The 22261-nt window shown below is 41.6% G+C and overlaps 1 protein-coding gene across 4 annotated transcripts in view; it reads left to right on the forward strand.

The window, feature by feature from the left end:
- Positions 1-5865: 5865 nt before the first annotated feature.
- ubap2l (ubiquitin associated protein 2-like) overlaps positions 5866-22261 on the forward strand; it is a 29501-nt gene continuing 13105 nt past the window's right edge. For 3 of the 4 annotated variants that reach the window (XM_058404568.1, XM_058404571.1, XM_058404570.1), the window contains exons 1-13: positions 6020-6200; positions 7789-7921; positions 11815-11892; positions 13031-13141; positions 13685-13859; positions 15843-15938; positions 16845-16890; positions 19089-19195; positions 20160-20219; positions 20324-20376; positions 20463-20548; positions 21282-21462; positions 22002-22203. In XM_058404568.1, the coding sequence (XP_058260551.1) occupies positions 7832-7921; positions 11815-11892; positions 13031-13141; positions 13685-13859; positions 15843-15938; positions 16845-16890; positions 19089-19195; positions 20160-20219; positions 20324-20376; positions 20463-20548; positions 21282-21462; positions 22002-22203 (1285 nt within the window). In that variant the 5' untranslated portion in view covers positions 6020-6200; positions 7789-7831. The other variant, XM_058404569.1, reaches the window with a different exon arrangement.

The following is a 22261-nucleotide window of genomic DNA, read 5'->3' on the forward strand; positions in this document are numbered from 1 at the left end:
AAGCCTTTTATTTAGATTTTTATTTGTTACTGATACCAGAGTGGACAGAGATAAATATTTGTTTAATATAAATATAAATAATATGTAAATATTGCCGGGTCAACAATCTCCTCCTGAACGTCAGCAAGACTAAGGAGCTGATAGTGGACTTTAGCACAAAGCAGGAGAGGAATTACCGGCCCCTCACCATCAACGAGACCCCAGTGGAGAGAGTGGACAGTTTCCAGTACCTAGGTGTTTACATCACGCAGGACCTGACATGGTCCTGTCACGTTAACACCCTGGTGAAGAAGGCCCGGCAGCGTCTTTATCATCTCAGATGCCTGAAGGACTTTAAACTGCCCTCAAAGGTGCTAAAGACATTCTACACCTGCACCACTGAGAGCATCCTGATGGGAAGTATCACTGCCTGGTTTGGGAACAGCACCAAACAGGACAGGCAAGCTCTCCAGAGGGTGGTGCGATCAGCCGAGCGTACCATCCGCACCGAGCTTCCTGACCTGGACACATACAGCGTATTGCATATACAGCAAGCGGTGCTGGACCAAGGCCAGGAAGATAATGAAGGACCTCAGCCATCCCAACAATGGACTCTTCTCTCTGTTGAGGTCAGGGAAACGTTTCTGTTCCTTGAAGGCAAACACAGAGAGAATGAGGAGGAGCTTCTTCCCGCAGGCCATTCGGGCCTTCAACCAGTACACCTAGGATCTGGACTTTCTGGACATGACATGACATTCTACCTCAGCTGATTGTTGCACATGCAATAATTGCACTACTTTGTACTCTGCACTACTCTGTACACACAATAACACTCTCACTGTACATCTTCTCTGTACATCTTTGTGTGCACACTGCACTGTCACTTTACTCCCTGTTCAACTGGACATTTATATTTGCCTTATATATACATTGACATATATGTTTATATGCACACTGTACATACTGTATTCATTTACTACACCATTTCAGAGTTGACCATTTTATCTACATATATGCATGTACTGTATCTTCTATATATTATAGAGTCGACACAAATATATTTATTTATATTTTGTTTTATTTTCATATATATATATATACTATATTGTACTGTATTATTGTATAGTATTATATTAGTGTATTATATTTTTGTTTTTTATATTTGTTTTTTTATATTTAGTTTTATAAAGGAGTTTTATATTTGTACACATTATATATTATATTACTTTTTTTGTTACTATTTTTATTATTATTTTTATTTTATTTTTCATTATTTATAATATTACTGCTATATACTGCTCGATACTACATATATATGTATGTATATATGTATATATGTATATATATATATATATATATATATATATATATATATGTGTATGTGTGTATATATATATATATATATACACACACTATATTGCCAAAAGTATTCGCTCACCTGCCTTGACTCGCATATGAACTTAAGTGACATCCCATTCCTAATCCATAGGGTTCAATATGACGTCGGTCCACCCTTTGCAGCTATAACAGCTTCAACTCTTCTGGGAAGGCTGTCCACAAGGTTTAGGAGTGTGTTTATGGGAATTTTTGACCATTCTTCCAGAAGCGCATTTGTGAGGTCACACACTGATGTTGGACGAGAAGGCCTGGCTCTCAGTCTCCGCTCTAATTCATCCCAAAGGTGTTCTATCGGGTTGAGGTCAGGACTCTGTGCAGGCCAGTCAAGTTCCTCCACACCAGACTCTGTCATCCATGTCTTTATGGACCTTGCTTTGGTCACTGGTGCACAGTCATGTTGGAAGAGGAAGGGGCCAGCTCCAAACTGTTCCCACAAAGTTGGGAGCATGGAATTGTCCAAAATGTCTTGGTATGCTGAAGCATTCAGAGTTCCTTTCACTGGAACTAAGGCTCCAAGCCCAGCTCCTGAAAAACAACCCCACACCATAATCCCCCCTCCACCAAACTTTACACTTGGCACAATGCAGTCAGACAAGTACCGTTCTCCTGGCAACCGCCAAACCCAGACGCGTCCATCAGATTGCCAGATGGAGAAGCGCGATTCGTCACTCCAGAGAACGCATCTCCACTGCTCTAGAGTCCAGTGACGGCGTGCTTGTATGGCTTGGATGCAGCTGCTCGGCCATGGAAACCCATTCCATGAAGCTCTCTGCGCACTGTTCTTTTCTGGAATATTTAGGAGCGAGGAAATTTCACGACTGGATTTGTTGCACAGGTGGCATCCTATCACAGTTCCACGCTGGAATTCACTGAGCTCCTGAGAGCGACCCATTCTTTCACAAATGTTTGTAAAAACAGTCTGCATGCCTAGGTGCTTGATTTTATACACCTGTGGCCATGGAAGTGATTGGAACACCTGATTCTGATTATTTGGATGGGTGAGCGAATACTTTTGGCAATATAGTGTATATATATATATATTTCCATATATATTCTTAACTATATCCCCTATTTTTCATGTCACTTTAAAATTTTTCCTTTTTTTTTACTCTTTCTTTTTTTTAATGTAAGACAGTCATAAAAAGCATTTCCCTACATGTCGTACTGTGTATGATTTCGTATGTGACCAATAAAATTTTAATTTGAATTAAGGTCTTCATCTTCATCATCATAAAAAAGGCATTTTCTATTCAAATGTAAAAGTAAATGCAATAAAATAAAACAAAATAAAATGTGCACAAACACCTACAACTGTATACACTCATTCATGATTGTGGATTCCTTTATAAAATTAATCATACAATTCTACTCACCTGAAATTTTATTTAAAAAAGACAAATAAGACCAGATTTACCATTAAAGACAAAGTGAGTAATATAGAGAATAAAAGTGATAGAAAAGAAAATCTGGAAAGAAAATAGAAATGGAACATTTTTAGAAGTAATGGAAGTTACCCTGTTACACTTATATGAACTATATTATTGAGCCATAGTTTGATATCATATTATCATACAGTTGAGTGCAAAAGTTTGCACCCCCCTGATACCTTGGGTGAATAATCGGAACATCTGCCTCTGTTGTACAGTTCATCTTCAAGATAGCCTTCCATAATCATTTAAATGTGATTCCCCTCTGAAAACCTTTTATGGTATGGCCTCAATGTTAAAATAGCGTCCAATAGAGTCCAAGTCCAAATGTATCTTTAATAGCAAGCTCAAAAGTTCCCCTTGGATAAACCCTCTAGGTATTTAACTTTAATATGTAAAGTTGGGTGTCTGATCCTTTAAAAAAATCATCAACTCTTAATGCTTGATGAGTGTTACCAGATGTGTTAAATTAGGCATGAATATTATATTTGCAAGTAGATAGATCTCTAGGAGCAACAATGGGATCAGGGAAACAGCTGTCAGAAGAAAGAGGCAGTGGATCGTTCAACAAGACAATGATCCAAAACACAAAGAAAGTCAACTCAGGAATGGTTTAAAAAGAATAAGGTGTTGCCATGGCCTTCCCAGTCTCCAGACTTGAATATAATAGAAAACCTGTCGATAGAGTTGAAGAAGGCCGTGCATGACAGACAGCCAAGCCAATCTGGTAGACTCGGAACAAATATGCCAGGAAGAATGGGCTAAAATTACACCTGAGAGGATACAAAAGCTGCTCAGAAGTTACCCAAAGAGGTTGTAGGAGGTTATAAAGGCAAAGGGAGGACATAGAAAGTATTAAAAAATAATACTGGGGGGGGGTTGGTGCAAACTGTTGGACTGATATAATTTCCATTATTTCACTGTCACTTACTTTTTATACTCTTTGACCATTTTTGTTACTTTTAATGATTTAAGGAATATTTGTGAAAACTGAACATGCATTAAATATTGTGTTGATGACAATATATTTCTTTGTTTTAATCCTTTTGTCATTTCAAAGTAAGGGGATGCAAACTTTTGCACTCAACTGTATACACTTCATGCTGCTCATTCTTTTGTTGCTCTAGCAGAAAAGAGTCAGAACAGACACAGAGCATCACGAACTGCTGTATAACTGATTGCTGTTCAGAGTGCCCATTCTGAACCCAGGAACAGGACGTCCCTCCAAAATTTATTAAAGGACAAGACAAAAACTATCCAGGGAAAAGAGAGCTACAGCAACATTAACTCTGGTGAATTCTGATTACTCTCTGCATGTGACTACAATCTCTCTTACTCAACACATCTGGACTGGGGGGTAGGGCAGCAAGATGGAAGCCCTTTCACACAAAAAAAACATCCAAGCTCAACTAAATCACCCCAAACCATGTGACAGAATGTGTTATGGTCTGATGAGACCAATTCCAAAAGTTATAATAATTCCATGTTTCCAAAATGAAAGTTTAGTGCACAAAAAAGGAACAGCAAACACACAGTGCATCATGATGGTGACAGCAGCATCATCATGCTTTAGGGCAGGGATGTCCAATCTCATCCACAAAGGGCCGGTGTGGCTGCAGGTTTTTATTCCAATCAAGCAGAAGCTACACCTGTTTAGTCGACTGATCTGAGATTTCAGTAGACTCGGGTGTGGCTTCTCCTCGGTTGGAATGAAAACCTGCACACACACCGGCCCCTAATGGATAAGATTGGACATCCGTGCTTTACGGCTTTTCTTCAGCCAGAACTGAGGATTTTATCAAGATGGAGTGAATGATGAATAGCTCTAAATACCAGGTGATTTCAATACAAAACCCAGGTGTCTCCTATAAAGCTGAAGATGAATAGGAATCTAACCTTACAGCACGACAATGACCCAAAGTATACATCCAAATCAACAACAGAATGGCTTAACCAAAGGATGACCAATGTTTTTGAATGATCTATCCAATGCTCAGACCTGAAACCAACTGGTATTGCTGCTATTGTTATTGTTATTCACCTGCTGTGCACAGGGGATGTCCATATGATCTGATGGATCTAGAATATTTTTGCAAGAAATGGAAGTATTTGCAAGTCATGCCAAGATGTGCGGTGTTGATGGTCTCTTACTCAAAAACACCAAATCTTCAACAAAACATTGGTTTAGGTTTTCTATTTATTTATTTTTAATATCTTTTTCCCTAAACATGTTTCTGATTGTTTTTCACTTAATTTATACTCTGTAATTTCACATTGAAGGAGGAGACATGATCTTGGTTTTATTTTTTTACATCCCAAAAAAAAGCATGTAGATTTTTTATATCCATTTGGTAGACGTCCGTATCCAGAGTGATGCTGTAATAAATTTATTAGGCTTATTGTAATAACTGACTCTTAATTTTTCAATATCAGTTATGTGTATGGCATATTTATTCATTCATTCATTTATCCTAGTCAGTGTTGCAGGGGATACAGATGCTAGCACACACATCCACACTCATTCACACAAAACTGCATGCTTTTATGAGGTTGGAGAAAACTGAGGAACCCAGAGTAAACCCATGCAGACTCAAGGAGAACATGTGAACCTTTACAGATGGCATTCCCGGGCTGGAGGATGAACCCAGGAACCCTGGCTAAAAGAAACTGCCTTGTGTGTATGTGTGTGTGTGTGTGTGTGTGTGTATGTGTGTGTCAGGATGTATTCCCATAACACTTCTTGTATTCCCAGGAGAAGCTCTGGACCACTGTGACCCTGATAAAGTATGAAGTGCTGAGAGTGAGTCAGTCAACGGTATGATTTCTTAACATAACTTCACAATTTCTTAACAAAGACCATTTCAAAATGGACTTAATTATTCTGTAAACGATTTAACAAAAACTAAGTGTAAAAACAATAAGTTAGGTACACTCACAGGTGTACTGGAGTAAATGTGTTGCTCAGTCGTTCATATGAACTCTGGAGCTGTTCATGTTAATGGTGTTGTGTGTTCGCTCTGATCCGGTTCGCTAGTTGTGTCCCGCATTTTTGACTTTAATGATCTAAGATGTAAAAAGTGATTTATGGTGTAGAAAGGTACACGTTTCAGTCACATGGTCGAGGGTCTCTTGTGTTGAAGACGCAGCGGCTGGACCGAGTCACGTGACAGAGCGAGCTGTGGCGCTGTCAGTGTGGGAACAGAAACAGGTAAAAATCCGCTTCATTGTCTGCGCGAGTCGGTTCGGCCTCGTATTCGGTTAAAGGGAGAATCGGTGTCGGATTTACGAAAATTCTGGAGTTTATTTTCGGGTTGGTTAAGAGGTCAACTCAGGAGTGGCCTCTTCCTTGGTCAGAGTTCTTGTAAAAATCTTCAGACACAGCCAGTCGGGTTTCTGGTCAGTGCATCGCCTGTTGTTTATTTTCGTGATTTGAGGCCTTCAGGCCTGAGCGGAGCCTCGGTCTTGAGTTTGTAAGCGAAGCAGAAAACGTGCTTCCGTCACCGTGACGGCGCTGTGTCAGTGCTGCAAAAGGCTAACACGAGTCCAATAGGTTTCGATCAGATACGTATTTCGACAACATTGCCCCTGTTCTGCTGTAAGAATTTAGCTGAGATTACTGCTCTGATAAAAGAAGTGCTTGTCTCTGATAGCAATAGTATCTGTAAATGTGCCGGTCGGCCATTAGGGCTGAAGACCCCCGCTGATGCAGGTAGCTTTAGCTTAGCTTCGCTTCGCTAGCTACCTGTTCGCTTCGGGAGGATTTAAGTATTGCATAATACGTTGAAATCTTTGAAGACAAAAGAACGGATTCCTGTTAAGTGCAAAACAGGACTCTTATAATAATCATCATAATAACATTGATATTATTATTAACAATGGCAATTTAGTTATCTTGGGTTAGCAGCATAACTAGCCAACTTTAGGAGAGTTAATGATACAGGAAGCTAAGTGAATTTTAGTTGATTAAATACCGCTGGTGTGTCAGAGTGTGTCCTGGCGAGCGGAAATCAAATATGAATAAATAATGGTGTCGCTTTGTAAATAATGTAAACTTGCTGTTTAGTTAATCTGAGCATGTTGACCGGTTTCTGGGCCTCGGTGTCTGGAATCGGGTTTAAACTAGAAGGAAAAGTGCGGCACGCCAGGTGAGGGAGATAAGCTGAGCTAAGCTATTTAGCTGCTTCGGCTACTTGGCTTTAGCTGTGGAATGGCTGTACGAAGGCTAATTAGCTTCATAAAACATATTGCAGAAGTTGGAGGTAATCAGTAGACAGTCAAGTGTCTCCTTGGGAAGTGAAGAAATGTGTTTATCACGCTGATGTTTGGTCTTAATCCGGGATTTTTTCTTATACTTGCTATATTATTTCCGTTATTTGTGTCGGTATAATAATCTTATGTAATCATGTAGGAGAGTTAGCTCCTCTTCTCTAGAAATCTGCAGGTTGAGCACTAAAGGTCGCAGCTGCTCTCGGTTTCTGTTCATCATTCGAGAGAGAGAGAGAGAGAGAGAGTGTGTGTGTGTGTGTGTGTGGTGAGTCTTTAACTTGTTGGAATGAATCACGGCGTCCATCTTTCGGCCTCTTGGCGCCTTTTAACCCCGGCGCGAGGGCCACAGCGGAGGGTCAGTCCTGATCGCCTCCCTCTTTGGACATCTAGTGCACTACGTAGGGAGTAGAGGCCATTTAAATCGTTCCCGGTGTACCGGGGAGCCTGCACGGGGCTCAGACAGCCGGTCGGGTTCCTCAGACCTGCTCAGTCTGGAGTCCTGACTCGTGTTTGTGTTCATCACTGTATTTAAAGCGGCTTTGTAACCGGAAGTGCATTTTATTCTGACTTCACGTGTTTCTCTGCAAATAACTCGTATTTTATTGCTGACAAAAGTTGTGTGTGTGCTGTGACGGTAATCGAGTCTGCATGAAATGTCATTTGGAGCATTGTGTCCAGCACTAATTCACAACCTCTTCCTGTTTCTTTTCTTTTCTAGGTGTTTATTCCTTTGTAAATACTCTTATTTGTATATACTGTAAATGATGACATCGGTAGGAGGCAACCGGAACCGGGCTAGCTGGGAGCAGACACAGACACAGAGCCAGTCACAGCACAAGCAGAGGCCTCAGGTGAGGAGGAACATCACACACACACAATGTTTAGAATCATGTCTAAAGTCAGTGCACTTTACCCATAATGCACAAGTAACGTCTGGAGAAAACTTGTTGCATCTCCTCATAGACAAATGCTTCAACTTTTCACAAAGAAATGGTCTTATACCATAGAGGGATGATTGACAGGGGTTGTGTGAATCACAGCTTCTGTTCTTTTGACCACCTGATTTACTGTCCTGCTCCTGTAACATCTCATCATTTGTATGTGGCTGAGAACCAAAGCACTGGCCAACCAGTCTAGCAGGAAGTGTCATGTTATAAGTAAATCCTTCACGCCACGGCCCGGTGTGAGGCAGAGGATTCTGGTATAAACGTGATGTTCTCTAGACCACACGTCAAACCCAACACATCCCTGAACACTGCTGGTTTCCAGGGGACAGTAAAATGGTTTTATGCACAGTGATGTTAATCACACACTTGAGCTCCGTCTCTCTTTAAAACTCTGCTGTTGTCATGATTGCTGTCATGAGCTGTCTTAAATACCCTTAAACACTCTGAAACGTACTGCCAAAATCCAAAGGAGCATTCAGCAGACAGAGAGGGTTTAAAAACCAGTAATATGGAAATGAGCACATGGTCCATCTTCATACTCAAAGCCTTGTGACTAATGTTCATTAGTGATTAAATGAGGAGAGGAGATTGAGATTCTCTCTCTCTCTATGTTTATAAATCTGGACTGTGTTCTGCTTCTGCGCTGCACACTTTCAGCCCTCAGAGATTTCAGCTCCTCCTGTACATCCTCACGAGTGCTATTAGTTTCAGTCATGACTGATAATCTGTAATCAAATCGAATACCATAAACATGCTGAAATCTCCAGAATAAAAGAAAGTAGATGAAGTCAGAGAATGGTGATGCGTATTAATCTCATCATAGCAGTGATTCTGTCCAGCGCAGACGTCTGCATGACTTAAACGCAGTTCAGGAGAAATGACTCTCGATTAGTTCTGTTGATGTTCCAGTGGTGAAAGCTGTTTGTAAGCAAGTCGTGCTACATTCGACTAAAAGAACGTTTCCGAGTTCAGAAGTTGAGGTCAGATGAACATGGCGGCTCACAGTAAACACTGCAGCTGAGTTTTCTACTGAACACACAGGCGACAGTTTTAGATTAATCAGCACACACTCCTTAATTCTGTAACTCTGATCTAAGATGGTAAATGTATGTCCATTGGTGTGTTTTCCTCTCCACCACTGTCTGAGTGCGGTGCTCTCATCTTCATCATCTTCTCTGCTAAGACTCGATCCAGACACAACACATGTTTTGGAGATTTAAACAGAAAGAGGAATTGAAGCTGCACTGATGCATCATCATTTCTATAATTATCTGGTGTTTAGTGCTAGCTCTGTGACCTCGGGTGAGTCTCGAGTTAAGGTGTGTGTACTTTTTTAAGTTATTTTTTAGGTGTGTGTGTTTATTTCCCAGCTCTACACACCCTTCAGGAGCTGCACTTTTTCCTTTCATTTGTTTAGTTGCATTCAGCGAGAAAACAAGCCAAAGAGAAAGCGAAGCAAAAAACCTTTTCTTTAATTCAGAGTGAAGTGTGTGAAAGCGATGGGACGATGCTGCGTGCTGAAATCACTACTAGTTTCAGCTGGGGGTCTGATTCAATCAACCAAACAGAAAGCCCTTTGATTTTCAACATTGTGCTGGAGTTAGTTTAGTAAAATGCTGGAGCTGAAGGGAAAGTGAACCAGTCAGATTTTACTGTGTGACTCCTTTCAAGCTAACAGGAGGGGGAGGAGGAGGTGGTGGTGACAGCAGGCAGGCAGGAGCCCTGGTCCGAGGAACTCGGTCTTAGCACTGCTGATTACTCAGTGAAGCAGGTTTTGCTAACTCAGAATTAAACACAGGATTCTAGGTCATTAATGCGAGAGATCTAGGTCAGGTTCATTCTGAGGAATTGCCTGTAAAGGACAGGTTTATCTAACTAGCTTTATTCAGCTTACAGACGAGCTGATGCCAACTGGGAGAGTGTGTGTAGAGATGGAGAGAGAGAGAGTGTGTGTGTATAAGAGAGTCTGTTTGTGTGTGTGAGTGATAGTGTGTGTGGTCATTACAGGTCAGACTGCTGCTTTGCATCATTTAGCCTCTGAACAGATCAGTTGTTCTAAACTCCTGGTGAAGGGAAAGCCAGATCTGACAGATGGATAAGTTTATTCATCAGAATTCACCTGTTCCATCAGCACACAGTGTGAAGGTGATGAAGTGATTAAACATCATAACTGAATCTAAAGTACAGCTTAAACCCACAGTGTAGACTTCATCCACACATGTCTAGCTCTGAGTCACGTGGCTATACGTCTCACTCACGAACACACTAACGCCTCAGCCTGTGGTCAGCTGCTGGACAAAAGCTCCACGAACACAGAAACCTCCTGCAAGATCTAACAGTGCGGTCAGCTGAAAACCAAACAGAAATGATTTCTAACCAAACAGAGATGTTTCTGAAGGATGTGTGATGGAAACATCGATAATAAGTGACCAGTTTTAACACTGCGGTTAAAGGGAGCACACTCTTCCCAAATCCATCCGTTACACTGAAGTGTGTAAAAGCCACGCCCCCAAAATGTTCACTCGTTCAGATTAAGCGTGTTTCTTAAACATAACCTTAAAACCACCAGTCACACTTTTTCCCCCGGGTGTTTTTTCTGCTTTCGGCTCACGTTTTGTTTTTGGCTTGTTGCAGCGTTTCTGCATTTGCCTGTGCTTTCTGCATGCGCTACGCTCTGACTCCTGGAACTTGCATATTTGCAGTTTGTTTTTTTCTACACAAGTTCTTGAGGGTGATTCAAAGTACATTCAAAAGGTGCTCACCAGGACTTTTTTTTTTTAAAACATTTTTCCATTTTTATTTTCTAGCCTGTTAAACAGCAGGACAGATCAATATGACGTTAATGTGAAGGTGTGTGAGTGGGTTTAAAAGATTTTAAGAAAGTTTCTGAAGCAGATGTATGCCAAAGATGTCGTATCAGACACTCTGCCCTTACCTATGCTTCCCTACAGAACGGTGAAGAATCCCAACATTGTGTAAAAAGAGAATGACCGAACAAATATTAATGGACTGTTCTGCTTTTAACAACACTAGACTTTACTCAGAAAATACCTGTTTAGGATTCTTCTAAAACATCTCACCAAAGAAAAGCTTGGAGTTTTATTGAGTATTAAAGTGAAAGACCTCGTATAGCTGCTGTTACTCACACTGCTGAAATCCTGTAAGAACTTCTAAAACATCTCGCTTTATCTACCTTGATCCTGCCATGAAAATAGTCACTGATGCTCAAAAGAACAGTACACAGAGTCAGGAGACTGGAAACACAGCTGTCCAGTTTGACCAAGTCTCCTCTGTAGTCTCAGACTCCTGTTCCTGGCAGAAGGGAGAGGAACCTGAAGTGATTGGCTGATTAGATAATCGTGTGTATAATCTGGTGCACAGGTTCAGGTTCCTGATCAGGCATCACTAAATGGTCAAGCTTGAGCAGTTCTAAGAAATGTCCTGAACTACTATAAAAAAAAGTCTGAAATGTTTTTTGTTGGATTTGTCCTGATGTCTGTCGTGTATGTCTCAATGTTAGCTAGTTCTCCTGGACGCGTTTGATGGATGGATGATGCAGATTTCGTTCTTGCAGTGTGTGTTTGAGCGAGATTGTGTACACACACATACACCACATACACCAGAGTCTTTCCAGTGCTGCATTTTGTTTAAGCCGTACACAAAAACCAGACGGGATTGATTCCAGTCTGTCTTTCTTGTACACACAGTTGTTTATCCCTGTCCTGAAGGGTACATTAGTTTTCCAAGCTTCTTTAATGCTCTTTTCCTCACCCTGTTCCCTTCTCCTCTTCCCCCAGGCCACCGCTGAGCAGATCCGACTCGCGCAGATGATCTCGGACCACAACGATGCTGACTTTGAAGAAAAGGTCAAGCAGGTCAGGAGCATCACACACATCACACACAAATCTCAGCTTCTACTACTAATGGTAACGAACTGGTCTGATGAGGAGAAGCTGAAATCCTGGGTTAGCAGTGCACACCTCTAATCAAACATTATGGAATTATTTATTCTTTCGTCCATCAGCTCTATCGGTCTCCTCGCCCACACGTCCCTTCTGTTATCCTGTGTAACTGATGGATTCCTTTCCTCTGAGGTCTGATCGTTTTAACTCGGCAAACATTTAAAAGCAGGTTTTTATATTTTTGATGAGAAACACTTCATGCTTCTCCTCCTGTTCAGTCCTGTATGCAGGGCTGTGCTCAGTGCTGAACTTTACTGTTGCACATCTCCAGCTCAGCTTCCTTTGTAGTGATGAAGGGGACAGTGTGTCCCCTTCATCTGAGTGTCCATCTGAGTCCCAGAGCAACGTAAAGCTCTTGCATTCACATCAGCAGTTTTGTGAAATCATCAGAACCAACTTTAATGCTTTCTGTTTAAAGGGCAGACGCTGATACTTTACTTTCTACAGATTATCTAGAAGGTAAAAATAATGGTTACAGCCAGAGGTTCAGTTTAACTGTAAAATAAACTCCACAGACACTTAATAAGCAGAATAAAGGCTGCTGTGTCTGGATTTATTTCAGGAGCGTTATTCAGTTTGTTGAGTAATCATTTACAGCTTGTTTTTATGTATGTGTTGTAATTTTGTTTATTCTATGTTTTTTTTTTTTTTTACGTATTTAATTTTTTGGCATGCTAACAAAATAAAACAAAAATAAATAAATCGCTGTGAACATCAGACATCTAGGAGCCTCCAGGCGGCACTGAGAGAACTGTGAGCTGTGACCTCAGTAGAAATGCATTAGAGCTACTGAAAGAAAAACACCTCCGGAAAACTGAATCCTCGGCCGGAATATTTATTGGTGTTTGGCTGGACTTCCTGTCAGGCATTTTAAAGACACCGTAATCGCTGTATTCGTCCATCAACCCCACATATGTAAAAAAGCACTAATGTTATGTTACTGTTGCTCAGCAGTTCAGAGCTCATGTCTCGTGACCAGTAAAAACTCGAGTCTGTGTGTGTTTTCATTAACAGATTGTAAATGGTTCTCTTTCTCTCCTCTCATGTTCAGCTAGTTGACATCACTGGGAAGGACCAAGATGAATCTATGATAGCGCTGCACGACTGCAACGGAGATGTGAACAGAGCCATCAACGTGCTGCTGGAGGGCAGCCCCGACACCGTGAGTGATCACCACCTCCATACATCTGCAGTGCTGCTGACATAAACAATCACAGTGGTTTTAATCACATGTACAGAGTTAGTAACTTCATACACACAGAATCTAGATAACAAGTGACATCACATTTCCCATGATTCCTTGCACAGCTGTCATTCTGTGGGTCCAATTAATGAGCTCATTTTAGAGCTTGTTTAATCTAAGCAGTGCCTGAATCCAGTGTTTTCATTTTTAGTTGTAGCCTGTGATAAAAGGTTTGATTATAATAGAGATATTGTGTATGAAGAGCACACGGGAAACCCCTCCATAGGTTCCCTCTGTAGCGATGAAGGGGACAGTGTGTGTGCCAGAACAACGCCGGAGCTACTACCGGATGCTCTTTCTCAGTGTCTGTCTGAGTTCCAGAGCAACGTAAAGCTCCTACATTCAATGTAGATCCGTTCATTTTAAAAAATTGTGTACTGAATCCGTACTCTTATCCTCATTTAAAGTGCTCAGTGTGTAATATCTGATCAAAGTTTTTAAAGGTTTTTCTCATGCCCACAGGATTCATGGGAAATGGTGGGGAAGAAGAAAGGCGTGTCAGGACAGAAGGAAATCGCACAGACAGATGGAGGAGAAGAAGGGAAGGAGAATCGAGAGAGAGGAGGAGAGCGAGACGTAGCACGTCGTAGAGGAGGAGCTCCGAGGAGGGGGCGTGGAACCAGCCGTGGGCGAGAGTGTGAGTAGAAACGCTTTCTTCACAAGTCTCCAGAAAAGCTTTGAATAAACCCTGAAAGCTCTCTTCCTTCTGGAGAAAAGGAGATCCTCTCTTCTCTTCTCTCCTCCACTTTAGAGTAAAGTGTGATGATTAAAGAGTTTCATGCTTTAGCAGAACCTCAGATGCTTGGACAACACTTACAGGAGGTTGATTTAAAATAATTAAACTAAAATGACAAGAACACACGACACTCAGGTTGAAATTATTAACCTGATTTCTGGCCTCAGAGCATCATCTTTCTCTGCTGAACCTAATCTCCTTGTATCTGACGCTGGGAATGTCTTCACCGCTCACTAAAAGTGAACAGGACGTTAAAATAACGCTTCACTGTCACATTTCTGAGATGGAAAATGGCAAAACCAACTCTAAGCTAACATTAATGACTGTAGCTACAGCAGACTTGTAGCCAACTTAACATGTCTAGCCACGCCCCTTTATTCCTTACTTCAGAGCCATGGGCAGTGCATCATCACAATACTGTAAGATGGAGTTTTACACACAATCTCAAGTCTGCTGTTTAAGGAGGAATTTATTTTGGAGTTGCTGGTTATTATAAACTCTGCCCCCCCCCCCCCCCACGTGTGTCCTGAGGATCTCGCCGTGCTGCTCGACCCGAAAACAGTGGAACAGTCCTGTTTTTATCTGGGGGATTAAACAGTGTCAGGAGTCAGGTTAAAAAAAAGTTTCCTCTGTTTCACAGTAGGTGTGTTTACATGGACACTTGTAATCCGATCGTAACAGGACTAGAAGCACAATCAGATTAAAAAAGTGTCATGTAAATCAATCGGATGGAATTTGCCACATCCGATTAAAATTTCAATCGGATGGTAAGGGGTGGTTTAAACCATTTTTAGTCCGATCGAGAGGACGTGTAAACACTTAACCGGATGGAATATGTTCCTGGAAAGTTCTGCGCATGTGCAATGACGCAAGAATGACGTATGACGTACGGATGTTGTCATGGGTAAAATGGCGGGCGCTAAACAAAACTGGTCTGTGGGTGGGACTACATTTTTAATTAACGAAACGATCTTGTCCCACCAGTCCTTGCTTCGGACTCTCATCCATAGACGCCTTGTCCTGGGCTCGGGAAGGGGCATTTTAATGGCGTGATAGATACATGCAGCCTGAATCATATCATCACGCGCTCATTGTCTCCTAATTAGCAGCCGAAGATGTAAAATATTAAGTCTGCTTTTTAAAAGAACAAAAAGAAGCAGTGGCAATGCAGCGGCTAGTACATCCATCCTGGAACGGCGGGAATCCTGTTTTCGTGGACTGTGCGCATGTCAAAAGATCTAATCCGTTTTCTAATCATGTGTCATGTAAACGCACACAACAATCTGATTACTTTATACTGCATTCATGTAAACGCTGTGATCGGATTCGTCAGTCTGATTAAAGTGTCCATGTAAACCCACCTAATGTTGAGATTTACAACACGAGAAGGTCTTGAGGCTGATGGGGGGGGGGGTGGGTTTTTTTTGTTTTGTTTTGTTTTGTTTGTGGTGTGACCTAGTTTGTGTCTGCATCTGACACCAGTCCTTACTGATGACTGCACTTTTTGCTTCTGTGACACAGGATGCATGTTTACCACTAATGCTCAGTGCAAGCATTCCCTCGCTCCTCCCCTCCCTCCGGCTGGTCTTTCCCTCTCTCCAGGCTCTCTCCACTCTCTGTTAGATCTGAATGATGGTGTATTTGATTTTTGTGCAGTAGTTGATCATCTTCCTGTGTGCTGTAATTAAATGCTGTTGATGCAGCAGTGAATGCAGATTCTTATTTCTTTTGGAATAAATCACATTAGTCTGTTTTATTCTCTGTATCTCTCAGCTAAATCTTGGGGATGAGGAAGATCCTTCATTACTGCTCTCATTATTATCTCTCTCTCTCTCTCTCTCTCTCTCTCTCTCTCTCTCTCTCTCTCTCTCTCTCTCTCTGTAGTTCGTGGGCAGGAGAATGGCTTGGATGGCACTAAAGCAGGTGGAGTAGCGGGCAGAGGGACGGAGCGTGGCCGCCGGGGACGAGGCAGAGGGCGAGGTGGCTGTTGCACTGACACTGATCTTCATTAGTAATTGTGTTCATCTGCAGCAGCATGTTTGGTGCTGTGTAAATCAGACACCTGTTTAATCATGAATGTGAACAAAATGATCATCACTGTTAAACATGACATAGAAGTAGCATGATGTGCAGTTTAGCAAACAAATTATTTCTAAGGATAAAATAACAGCAATACAGGAATTAAGAGTGATTTTAAAATGAAAGATGAAGTTGTGGAAGCTGCAGTGTACAAATGAGAAGGGCTTTAATTACTAAAGTGCCACTGCATCACTATCTTTACATAGAGTTGAATTCTCCTTGGCCTTGCTGGGTCTCAGCACACAGCCAAGATCATTACAGGTTCATAGTTTGCAATTTTTAAAAAAATATTATGTATATATTTTTTTTATAAACCAATAAAAGGCTTTTCTTTCCGTATTTTTCTCGTGGGAAAGTCAGAAATGCATCTAAAGCAGGGGTGTCTAAGCTTATCCACAAAGGGCCAGTGTGGCTGCAGGTTTTCATTCCAATAAAGCAGGAGCTACACCTGACTCCACCTGCTTAATCGACTGATCTTGGCAGTTATTAGAAAGAAAACCTACACCCACACCGGTCCTTTGTGGATAAGATTGGACACTCCTGGACTGAATTAGTTGTAGGTGGGATGGTGGGATACTGTAGTCATTAGCAGGGAATGTCTGGAATTCTGGTCCTGTTTTTTAAGGACTGCATGTGTGAGCTCCAGGTAGCGTTCACACTGATAACGAACAAATTAAATCTGAATATTTTTTAGCAAGATTTTGAGGTTTACTATCTACACTTCACGTTTCTGCATGTTAACTAAGTACAGACTGATGTGGGCTCGGGCCCAAAGCCGTGTCTTACTGATGTGTCTGAATCCTTTAGGTGGTGCTGGTAGGAGAGGTGGAAGGTTTTCAGCTCAGGGCATGGGGTAAGTTTGTCTCTTCACATCTCAAAAAACCATGAGATCTCCTCATTATCCTCAGGATTTCTGATGCTAATAAATCCAGTGCAGTCCAGTCCAGTGCAGAGTTTTTCCAGTTATACAGCTGCTTCCTTACCAGTGTTTCACTTATTAATGACATTAAACACAACATTACAATGTTGAAAGCATCACTGAGAGACTGAATGGTTTTCACTTACTCTAAAATATGCTTTCTCTGGAAGTAAGATAAACTTCATGTTCAGCATGAACAAAGCCAATATTCATTTTTTTTGTCTGTATAGAACTAATTACAGTTTAAAAGCCTATGAACAGAGGTGAAATATTTTCAATGAAATGTACTACAGGTTCATCATACATTCAAAATTCAAAATAAGTTCTTTCAGAATTTCTTCAAATTTTTATTGAAAATTGTGAGACCTCCAGACATCAGTTGAAACACAATGAGCTCTGTAGCAGAAACCATGCCCCAAATATGGTTAAAATTCCTGATTTCAGTAGTCTTTGGTGCTGGAAAGCTACATACATTACTCACAAAAAGTTCAGGATATTGGTCTTTTCGGGTGAAATTTCAGGATGCACCTAAAATGCACTATAACCTTTCCAGGTGAACTTAATTTGACCTTCTCTACACTTTTGAATGCACATGTCCAACTGTTCAGTGTTTCAGTACTTTCTGCAGAACTTGCTGTTCTCTAACAAGGTGCTTAACGGCAAAATTCACAACTGGGGTTTGATCCATGAATCCACCAATAAATTTTCTGGTTCCATTAGAATTGGTATTTAAACAGTCCTCTTCATCATGCTGTTCACATTTTGACATCATGAGACCAAGACCACACCTAACAACTGATCAACAGAACCTCACCATTGTGAGGCTTCAAACAGGATGTTCTCAGAGGGAAGTGGCCACTGAGCTTAGAGTGTCACAGAGTGTCATCAGCAGGTTGGGACAGAGATACAGAGAGACTGGAAGAATCACAGAAAGGCATAGAAGTGGACGTCCTTTGGCCACATCCCACGTTGATGACCGCTTCATTGTGAACAGTGCCCTGCGGAACCGGATGATGAATGCCACTCAACTCCAGGCACATTTAAGGGAGGTGAGAGGAACCCAAGTGTCACGTCAGACCATTCGAAACCATTTACATCACTGTGGTCTGCGTGATAGACGACCTGCAAGGGTATCTGACCACACCACTAGGCACAGGCGTCAGGCCAGGGAGCATTTACGCTGGACGAGGGACCAGTGGGCCTCAGTGCTGTTCTCTGATGAAAGTCGATTCACGTTGAGCAGAAATGATGGCCGCCAACGATGTTGGAGACGTCAAGGAGAGCACTATGCATCAGCCACTGTTGTGGTGATGTTACAGTCTGGGCAGGTGTGTCCACTCAATACAGAACTGCCCTACATCTTGTGAATGGTACAGTGACAAGCCAATACAAACCTGAATAACATCATTAATCCAGTCATTGTGTCCCTGCATGAACAACACAGGCCTAATTTCATCTTCATGGATGACAATGCTCCAGCTCATCGAGGTCGCATCATTAGGGAACGGCTGCTGGAGGCTGGGGTACCTCAAATGGAGTGGCCTGCACTTTCTCCAGACCCGAATCCCATAGAAAACCTCTGGGATCAGCCGAGTCGCCGTGTAGAGGCTCTTAACCCTGCACCCCAGAACCTCAATGACCTGAGGGCCGCCCTTCAAGAAGAGTGGAATGCCATGCCTCAGCAGACAATAAGTCGACTCGTGAACAGCATGAGATCGTCGTGGTCAAGCTGTAACTGATGGTCAAGGGCACATGACAGATTATTGAGACATTGAGATTTTTTGTTGTGGTATACCCACCACTGTTGTTGGCTTTTGTTTCAATAAATTGTTTGAGATGAGGAAATCACCATTGCAGCTTCTACTTAAATGCCCTACTTTCATGATATAATATCACTGTAGTGTGAACTTTTTACATTTTCCATAAATTTCACCCAAAAGCCAAATATCCTTAACTTTTTGTGAGTATTGTATATCATGCGTCTTGGTCGTTGCAGTCTGGTGTTATTGGGCTCTGGGCTTTATAGTCCCTCACTGCACCCTCCTGTATTCTCTGAAGTCTCTGTACTTTATTGCTTTTTCTATAGAAGCTTCCATTCCTTTTGAAAGCTTTTCTCGTCTGTCTTGTTGCAGTACATTTAACCCAGCAGACTATGCTGAGCCAGCACAGACGGAGGAGAGCTATGCAATGGGAAGCACTTGGAGCAACACGGGCAACTTGGAACCAGAAGATGGTGCCAGTGTGTAGCCTTCCTTTTACTTTTACCTTTATCTTCTTAAAGCAAAATAAAATGAATATCACCAGTAATATCTGCTTGAGTAACAGGTTAAATATCAGTACAGCAGTGTTTGTTCTGATTCCTCTGTCACTAGCAGCTGGAGGTGTTGTGTTTTTAGGATCTGTGTGTACACGTCCCTCTGAGATTCTCATTAGTGCCATGTCTGAAGAATGAGGGTTGTGTAGGATTTCTTTAGAATCATCATTGGTTTATACACAGAGAGGGGCATCATGGGTAAACATGGCATGTTGGGACATGCCCGTTCTCACTCTATACACAAGTGTACTACATATTGTGTGTCTGCTGTTTAGAGACTCTGGTCAGATGTACACTGATTGGTTAGCAGAGATGTGATGTACTGAGAGAGGATGTGTTCATGTTTATTCAATTTTTTAGTCCTGTTATATGTACATCTGAAGAGCTATCTGTGTTTTTTCTCCTCTCTCTGTGTGTGTGTGTGTGTGTGTAAACTGGCTGTTATAGAAAAGAACAGAAAACAATAACAGACTTATTAAAGATCCAAGTTTAGATACTCAGTACACTCTATATTGTTATACACCAGTGTGAGGTTTTTATCCCAGCTGTAGTTCATTATAATGTCCAGTTTTGTCCTACAGGATCACACACTTCCTCTTTCTTCTCACACACACTAAGCACACAGCATAGGTACAGCATCATCAGTCAGAGACTAATAGACTTGTGGCTTTAAACCCTGGTTACGTTGATGTGCTGCAGTACAGGAGACGCTCATGGCTGAGTACAGAGGAGATAAAACACTTGTGGGATTGCGCTCTGTATTAAAAATGACTGAGTGTTCAATAATAGTGTGTTTCTCTTTCTCACTTCCCCTGGAGGAACAGCACACTGATGTTGTACACATGTATAAAGACTTTAAGCTGATTTGATTGGTGTCGTGTTTGTGTAGGACTCGAGTTTACTGGAGGAGAAGGAACAAATTACGCGCGGAAATTCGACTCTGCTCCAGGTGTGTATGGCTGCCATCTTTTATCCTCTGTGTAATAATCAGACTTTCTGCACGTCCTGCCCTGTGGTTCATTAACGCTGCTTCTTTCACTGTCCCTCTCTCAGGTGCATGGAGGACTCCAACAGAAGAGTGGGGCACTGAGGACTGGACTGAGGATGTAAGAAATACTCATGAAAATAAGAGAGTAAATTTCATTGTAAAGAGAAGAACCACATTAAATCTTCTTTCTGGATGTGTGTTCAGTTATCCGAGACGAAGATCTTCACTGCCTCCAGCGTGGTGTCCATGCCCATGCCTCAGGAGAATGTTACCATAACAGCTGGACAGAGGTAGGTCATGAGTGAAGAGCAAGCTTCTGTGTAGCTTTAGGTTCTTTCTTTTGCCATGTTAGCCAGATGTTCAGCCGGCTCAGGTGTGTGTGTGTGTATATTTCATTCTGTTTCTGCTAACATTTCACACTGCTGAGAACATGACCAAAGATTCAGAACATATCTTTAGAAATATCATGTTTTCTGAAGGTATTTTTAGTTCCAGTGAAATTTGAAATTTTGTCTAATCCAGATGTTTCCGTTTATACCACAAGGTGATCAAAGTTCAGCAGGGTGATTGGATTAGCGCTGAGTGACCTCATGACATGATTGATCTTGATATCAGTTATCAATATTATGTCACAATACACTCAGATTTAGAATAATATAAAAAAAATTATATATATATATAATATATAAAATTAATTTCAAACAGATTGGATGCTGCTGTTAAAACCTGCTAGCTTAATGAAATGTTTTACAGTTTTACAGATTTAGTCTTAAGGTGTTTTTTTATTTTCATCAATAAATAAATCAAATTCTTTAGACGAACAGTATATTCTATTCAATAAGGCCAGTTAGCAGAGTTTATGTAATTATAAGTCATGGGTTACGTGTTAGCCTGCAGATGTAGGAGTTTAAGAAAAGCACTGAAAAAGTAAACATACAGGAATAAGCTTGGCCTTCTGGGAAATTTGAGACTGAGAGCGCAGCTTATAATCTGTCTGTCTGTCCGTCTGTCTGTCCAACACAGGATTGATTTAGCAGTGCTCTTGGGGAAAACTCCACCCTCCTCCTCTTCTGAGACAGAGTCTGCTCCACTAGATACCCCTCAGCCCCCGTCTCTATCCCAGTCTCTGGTTTTCAGCAACTCCAAGCAATCTGTCTCGCTCTCCCAGCCCTCCTCCAGCACCTCGTATAATCAGCACAGCATGGTGAGAGACTGCTAAAATTAATTCTTTTTGTTTAGTCTTAGTTTAGTCTTAAATTGATGCCAGTAATATGCAGTGACTGGTTTTCACTAAACATTCTGCATGATGATCTTAGTCTTTGATTCAGTGATCTAGCATGATGTGTTTTAACCTGAGGCTCCAAAGCTCATCTCTAAGTCCCTCTGGTTGAGGCCAGTAGATGAGGCCAGTAGATAGATAATTACTAAATTACTAGATTACTAAATGCTGGAAACGTCATAAAAATAATAAAAACGGCACATTCCAGATATAAAAACACAGCAGTCTATGTAAATTGACACTCGTGCACATTAAATAAGATATGAAAGCTTTTACGGGGTTTTCATGAATGAAGTTGTGCGTAAACACTCCTACGAATGATTGCCGTATCAAGGATTGCATGTATCCGTTTATATCCTGCTTGATGAACGCAGCTCACTATGTGAGTACTGTGTGAGTGAGTGTGCGCAGGCAGGTTTGTTTGTCTGCCTGAATAGTCTGGACTCATGTATGTTTAACTCCAGGTGAGCATGCTCAGTAAGGGTTTTGGTGAAGTTGGAGACTCTAAAGGCAGCAGTGGGAACTCCACCAGTGGCTCCCAGTTCCTGGAGCAGTTTAAGACGGCACAGGCTCTGGCTCAGTTGGCAGCGCAGCATTCCCAGAGTGTCCCGTCCAGCACAGGCCCCTCCAGCTGGGAGTCCAGTCCTGCTCCCCTGGCACAGTATGGTAGGAGAGCTTCATTCATGGCTTCCTTTTCAGAGGTCAAGTGGTGTTTCCTGGTATT

Source organism: Hemibagrus wyckioides, linkage group LG12 (genome assembly GCF_019097595.1).
Source record: "Hemibagrus wyckioides isolate EC202008001 linkage group LG12, SWU_Hwy_1.0, whole genome shotgun sequence".
Taxonomy (NCBI): Eukaryota; Metazoa; Chordata; class Actinopteri; order Siluriformes; family Bagridae; genus Hemibagrus; species Hemibagrus wyckioides.